Below are 7,500 nucleotides of genomic sequence, written 5' to 3'. Positions count from 1 at the left end.
AAAAAAATCCAGAAAATCACATTGTAGGATTTTTTATGAATTTATTTGCAAATTATGGTGGAAAATAAGTATTTGGTCACCTACAAACAAGCAAGATTTCTGGTGGCTGACTAAATACTTTTTTGCCCCACTGTACTACCATGCAAGATAGATCTATTCAGGCTTTTCTACAGCTAACCAGCTAACCAGCTAGCCAGCTAACCAGCTAACCAGCTTCAGTCAGCTTCACATTCCAGCTCAGGCTTCATCTGTACTATGACGGTGGATATTGCTCGTCTGCCTGCCGCTAACTCTAGCAGGCTTGTGACTGCGAGTGCATGCTGCTCAGGGCTCGTCCACCGCCAAACTCTTCATTGAGACAATGCTGAAACATCAACCCATGTGAGAGTCAGAACTCTTCATTCCTTTACTACTACTGTTATGTTACTGACATGAGGGCTGCTTTAAATGTCACGTTATCCTCCTTTAAATGTCACGTTATTCTACTTTAAATGTCACGTATCCTACTTTAAATGTCACGTTATCCTACTTTAAATGTCATGTTATCCTACTTTAAATGTCACGTGATGCTACATTAAATGTCACGTGAATCTACTTTAAGTGTCACGTAATCCTACTTTAAATGTCACGTGATCCTACTTTGTGTCACGTGATTCTACTTTAAATGTCACGTTATCCTACTTTAAGTGTCACGTTATCCTACTTTAAATGTCACGTGAATCTACTTTAAATGTCACGTGAATCTACTTTAAATGTCACGTGATCCTACTTGAAATGTTAAATTATCCTACTTTAAATGTCACATGATCCTACTTTAAATGCCACGTTATCCTACTTTAAATGTCCCGTTATCCTACTTTAAATGTCACGTTAACCTACTTTAAATGTCACGTGAAATCTACTTTAAATGTCACGTAAACCTACTTTAAATGTCACGTATACTACTTTAAATGTCACATGATGCTACTTTAAATGTCACGTGATGCTACTTTAAATGTCACGTGAATCTACTGTAAATGTCACATGATTCTACTTTAAATGTCACGTGATGCTACTTTAAATGTCACGTGATGCTACTTTAAATGTCTTGTGATTCTACTTTAAATGTCACTTGATTCTACTTTAAATGTCACGTGAAACCTACTTTAAATGTCACGTATACTACTTTAAATGTCACATGAATCTACTTTAAATGTCACGTGAATCTACTTTAAATGTCACGTGAATCTACTTTAATTGTCACGTAATGCTACTTTAAATGTCACGTAATGCTACTTTAAATGTCACTTGAATCTACTTTAAATGTCACGTGAATCTACTTTAAATGTCACGTGAATCTACTTTAAATGGTTGGCTGTTGAATCTCAACTCAGACTTTGGAGTTAATAATTTCTGATCTCTCTCTGTCTTTAAAAAAATATTTAACCTTTATTTAACTAGGCAAGTCAGTTAAGAACAAATTCTTATTTACAATGACGGCCTACCAGGAAACAGTGTGTTAACTGCCTTGTTCAGGGGCAGAACGACAGATTTTTACCTTGTCAGCTCGGGGATTTGATCTTGCAACCTTTCGGTTACTAGTCCAACACTCTAACCACTAGGCTACCTGCCTAAATAACTTTGTTCCTTAGTTATTTAGCAAATTGTTCATACTTACAACTCTGTATTGTATAACGGCTCGTAAGTAAGCATTTCACGGTAAGGTCTACACCTGTTGTATTCGAAGCATGTGTTAAATACAATTTTATCTGACTTGTCTCTGTCAGGTGAAGAAGTTGACTAAGTACCTGGATCCCAACGCTCACGGCAGGATCAACTTCAAAGACTTCTGCTATGGCGTGTTCGCCATCAAGGGTAAGAACCTCTCCTCTCCTCTCCTCTCCTCTCCTCTCCTCTCCTCTCCTCTCCTCTCCTCTCCTCTCCTCTCCCCTTCCCTTCCCTTCCCCTGTGTGTGTGTTTTCACCCTAATCTCTATCAGGCCCATAGAGACTATATGGGAGGATGTATCTCTGTATGTATAAATAGCCAGTGTGGTGGAACAGAGACAATGCATCTCTCTCACTCCTACATAAGACACCCTCTTAAAGGGATAGCACACTACACTCAGTTTAGCACTAATTGAAAGGGATGCGACACCACACTCAGTTTAGCACTAATTTAAAGGGATGGGACACCACACTAGGCTTAGCACTAATTTAAAGGGATGGGACACCACATTAGGTTTAGCCCTAATTTAAATGGATGGGACACCACACTAGGTTTAGCCCTAATTTAAAGGGATGGGACACCACACTAGGCTTAGCCCTAATTTAAAGGGATGGGACACCACACTAGGTTTAGCCCTAATTTAAAGGGATGTGTAACGTTCATCTAATGCCTCCTCCTCGGACGAGGAGGAGGAGTAAGGGTCGGCCCAAAATGCAGCGTAGGTTGAATCCATAATAATTTATTATAACAAGACGAAACACGATGAACACTTGAATAAACTCACTTAAATTAGTGCTAAACCTAGTTTGGTGTCCCATCCCTTTAAATTAGTGCTAAACCTAGTTTGGTGTCCCATCCCTTTAAATTAGTGCTAAACCTAGTTTGGTGTCCCATCCCTTTAAATTAGTGCTAAACCTAATGTGGTGTCCCATCCCTTTAAATTAGTGCTAAGCCTAGTGTGGTGTCCCATCCATTTAAATTAGGGCTAAACCTAGTGTGGTTTCCCATCCCTTTAAATTAGTGCTAAACCTAATGTGGTGTTCCATCCCTTTAAATTAGTGCTAAACCTAGTGTGGTGTCCCATCCCTTTAAATTAGTCCTTAACCTAGTGGGGTGTCCCATCCCTTTAAATTAGGGCTAAACCTAGTGTGGTGTCCCATCCCTTTAAATTAGTGCTAAACCTAGTGTGGTGTCCCATCCTGTCACGTTCCTGACCTATTTTCTCTTGTTTTTGTATGTGTTTAGTTGGTCAGGGCGTGAGTTGGGGTGGGCATTCTATGTATTGTGTTTCTATGTTGGGTTTAATGTGTTGCCTGATATGGTTCTCAATTAGAGGCAGGTGTTTGACGTTTCCTCTGATTGAGAACCATATTAAGGTAGGCTGTTCTCACTGTTTGTTTGTGGGTGGTTGTCTTCCGTGTCTCTATGTATGTTCTTACCACACGGGACTGTAGCGTTTTGTTTGTAGTCTGTACCTGTTCGTGCGTTCTTCGTGTTTTTATGTAAGTTCTCTAGTTCAGGTCTGTCTACGTTCGTTTTGTTGTTTTGAGTTTATTCAAGTGTTCATCGTGTTTCGTCTTGTTATAATAAATTATTATGGATTCAACCTACGCTGCATTTTGGGCCGACCCTTACTCCTCCTCCTCGTCCGCTATTCCACTTCCAATCACCCACGCACACGCACACACACACACACACACACCACACACACACACACACACACACACACACACACACACACACACACACACACACACACACACACACACACACACACACACACACACACACACACACACACACACACACACACACACACACACACACACACACACAGAGAAGAATGTGTGGCTCAGTGAGTGGAATGAATGAATTAAAAGAGGTGGAACCATTGTAACAACGCTCTGTGTCTCTCTGCCTAAAGGGGCCGGGATTCAAACAACAACAAAATGGCCGCTTTTGTTGTGTCATGGATGGGGGCGGGGCTAACCTCCAGCAGGTGCAGAGTGCTGGGGTGTAAACCAAATCCAAAGCCCTCATCTCTCCGCTCCAACCCCAGCCACTAGCCTCATCCACCCCTACCCTCCCACCAGTGGCTAGTGGGAGAGAGGGAGGAAAGAGTAGAGGGAGAGAGGGAGATAGGAAGGAAAGGGGAAAGGACGGATGAGTGCTCTTATACACTGTTCTACTCATTAAACACAGGAGCTTTACACACACAGTCTCTCTCTCTCTCTTTCACTCTCTCTCTCTGTCTCTCTCGTTGAAGGGCAACATGGTGCCAGGCAGGGAACCATCCCATGGGCACACAGCCCGGGTTGGCACACACTTTATTGATGCCCTAGAAATGGCACATGTTCCCAGTGCTGGCCAGGCAGCTGTGCAGGGTGGTGTGTGACCCATTTGCCAAGACTCAAGGCAAACATCTGGCAAAGACAGATTTTAGGGCTAAGCCTAGTGTGGTGTCCCATCCATTTAAATTAGGGCTAAACCTAGTTTGGTGTTCCATCCCTTTAAATTAGGGCTAAACCTAGTGTGGTGTCCCATCCATTTAAATTAGTGCTAAACCTAGTTTGGTGTTCCATCCCTTTAAATTAGTGCTAAACCTAGTGTGGTGTCCCACCCATTTAAATTAGTGCTAAACCTAGTTTGGTGTCCCATCTCTTTAAATTAGTGCTAAACCTAGTGTGGTGTCCCATCCCTTTAAATTAGTGCTAAACCTAGTTTGGTGTCCCACCCATTTAAATTAATGCTAAACCTAGTGTGGTGTCCCATCCATTTAAATTAGGGCTAAACCTAGTGTGGTGTCCCATCACTTTAAATTAGGGCTAAGCCTAGTGTGGTGTCCCATCCCTTTAATTTAGTGCTAAACCTAGTTTGGTGTCCCATCCCTTTAAATTAGTGCTAAACCTAGTTTGGTGTCCCATCCCTTTAAATTAGGGCTAAACCTAGTGTGGTGTCCCATCCATTTAAATTAGGGCTAAACCTAGTGTGTTGTCCCATCACTTTAAATTAGGGCTAAACCTAGTTTGGTGTCCCATCCATTTAAATTAGGGCTAAACCTTAGCACTAATTTAAAGGGATGGGACACCAAACTAGGTTTAGCACTAATTTAAATGGATGGGACACCACACTAGGTTTAGCCCTAATTTAAATGGATGGGACACCACACTAGGTTTAGCACTAATTTAAATGGATGGGACACCACACTAGGTTTAGCCCTAATTTAAATGGATGGGACACCACACTAGGTTTAGCACTAATTTAAAGGGATGGGACACCACACTAGGTTTAGCACTAATTTAAAGGGATGGGACACCAAACTAGGTTTAGCACTAATTTAAAGGGATGGGACACCACACTAGGTTTAGCCCTAATTTAAAGGGATGGGACACCACACTAGGTTTAGCCCTAATTTAAAGGGATGGGACACCACACTAGGCTTAGCACTAATTTAAAGGGATGGGACACCACATTAGGTTTAGCCCTAATTTAAATGGATGGGACACCAAACTAGGTTTAGCACTAATTTAAAGGGATGGGACACCACACTAGGTTTAGCACTAATTTAAAGGGATGGGACACCAAACTAGGTTTAGCCCTAATTTAAAGGGATGGGACACCACACTAGGTTTAGCCCTAATTTAAAGGGATGGGACACCACACTAGGTTTAGCCCTAATTTAAATGGATGGGACACCACACTAGGCTTAGCACTAATTTAAAGGGATGGGACACCACATTAGGTTTAGCACTAATTTAAAGGGATGGGACACCACACTAGGTTTAGCACTAATTTAAAGGGATGGGACACCACACTAGGTTTAGCACTAATTTAAAGGGATGGGACACCACACTAGGTTTAGCACTAATTTAAAGGGATGGGACACCACACTAGGTTTAGCCCTAATTTAAAGGGATGGGACACCACACTAGGTTTAGCACTAATTTAAAGGGATGGGACACCACACTAGGTTTAGCACTAATTTAAATGGATGGGACACCACACTAGGTTTAGCACTAATTTAAAGGGATGGGACACCACACTAGGTTTAGCACTAATTTAAATGGATGGGACACCACACTAGGTTTAGCCCTAATTTAAATGGATGGGACACCACATTAGGTTTAGCACTAATTTAAAGGGATGGGACCCCACACTAGGTTTAGCCCTAATTTAAATGGATGGGACACCACACTAGGTTTAGCACTAATTTAAATGGATGGGACACCACACTAGGTTTAGCACTAATTTAAAGGGATGGGACACCACACTAGGTTTAGCCCTAATTTAAAGGGATGGGACACCACACTAGGTTTAGCCCTAATTTAAATGGATGGGACACCAAACTAGGTTTAGCACTAATTTAAAGGGATGGGACACCACACTAGGTTTAGCCCTAATTTAAATGGATGGGACACCAAACTAGGTTTAGCACTAATTTAAAGGGATGGGACACCACACTAGGTTTAGCCCTAATTTAAATGGATGGGACACCAAACTAGGTTTAGCACTAATTTAAAGGGATGGGACACCACACTAGGTTTAGCCCTAATTTAAAGGGATGGGACACCATACTAGGTTTAGCACTAATTTAAAGGGATGGGACACCACAATAGGTTTAGCCCTAATTTAAATGGATGGGACATTAGGGCTAGGTTTAGCCCTAATTTAAAGGGATGGGACACCACACTAGGTTTAGCCCTAATTTAAATGGATGGGACACCAAACTAGGTTTAGCCCTAATTTAAAGGGATGGGACACCACACTAGGTTTAGCCCTAATTTAAATGGATGGGACACCACACTAGGTTTAGCACTAATTTAAAGGGATGGGACACCACACTAGGTTTAGCCCTAATTTAAATGGATGGGACACCACACTAGGTTTAGCATTAATTTAAATGGATGGGGCACCACACTAGGTTTAGCCCTAATTTAAAGGGATGGGACACCACACTAGGTTTAGCCCTAATTTAAATGGATGGGACACCACACTAGGTTTAGCACTAATTTAAATGGATGGGACACCACACTAGGTTTAGCACTAATTTAAATGGATGGGACACCACACTAGGTTTAGCATTAATTTAAATGGATGGGACACCACACTAGGTTTAGCACTAATTTAAATGGATGGGACACCACACTAGGTTTAGCACTAATTTAAATGGATGGGACACCACACTAGGTTTAGCCCTAATTTAAATGGATGGGACACCAAACTAGGCTTAGCCCTAAAATCTGTGTTTGCCAGATGTTTGCCTTGAGTCTTGGCAAATGGGTCACACACCACCCTGCACAACTGCCTGGCCAGCACTGGGAACATGCCATTTCTGCCATTTCTAGGGCATCAATAAAGTGTGTGCCAACCCGGGCTGTGTGCCCATGGGATGGTTCCCTGCCTGGCACCATGTTGCCCTTCAACGAGAGAGACAGAGAGAGAGAGTGAAAGAGAGAGAGAGAGACTGTCTCTCTCTCTCTCTCTGTGTGTGTGTGTGTGTGTGTGTCTCTGTGTGTCTCTCTCTCTCTCTCTCTCTCTGTGTGTGTTTCTGTGTGTGTGTGTCTCTCTCTGTGGCTCTGTGTGTGTGTGTGTGTGTGTGTGTGTGTGTGTGTGTGTGTGTGTGTGTTTGTTTGTTTGTTTGTTTGTGTGTGTGTGTGTTTGTGTGTGTGTGTCTCTCTCTCTCTCTCTCTCTCTCTCTCTCGCTCTCTCTCTGTGTGTAAAGCTCCTGTGTTTAATGAGTAGAACAGTGTATAAGAGCACTCATCCGTCCTTTCCCCTTTCCTTCCTCTCTCC

General features: G+C 42.3%; 1 protein-coding gene across 1 annotated transcript in view; it reads left to right on the top strand.

Annotated features, from left to right (window-relative positions):
- The window catches only part of LOC129833716 (rab11 family-interacting protein 4A-like), an 84,391-nt gene that overhangs the window by 25,245 nt on the left and 51,646 nt on the right, over positions 1–7,500 (top strand). The window contains exon 2 of the mRNA XM_055898492.1: positions 1,767–1,854. Within this exon, the coding sequence (XP_055754467.1) occupies positions 1,767–1,854 (88 nt within the window). The remainder of the gene's footprint in view (positions 1–1,766; positions 1,855–7,500) is intronic.

Source organism: Salvelinus fontinalis, chromosome 34, assembly GCF_029448725.1.
Source record: "Salvelinus fontinalis isolate EN_2023a chromosome 34, ASM2944872v1, whole genome shotgun sequence".
In the NCBI taxonomy this organism is placed as follows: Eukaryota; Metazoa; Chordata; class Actinopteri; order Salmoniformes; family Salmonidae; genus Salvelinus; species Salvelinus fontinalis.
The sequence above is the reverse complement of the archived record's forward strand: the minus strand, read 5'-3'. Positions and strand labels throughout refer to the sequence as shown.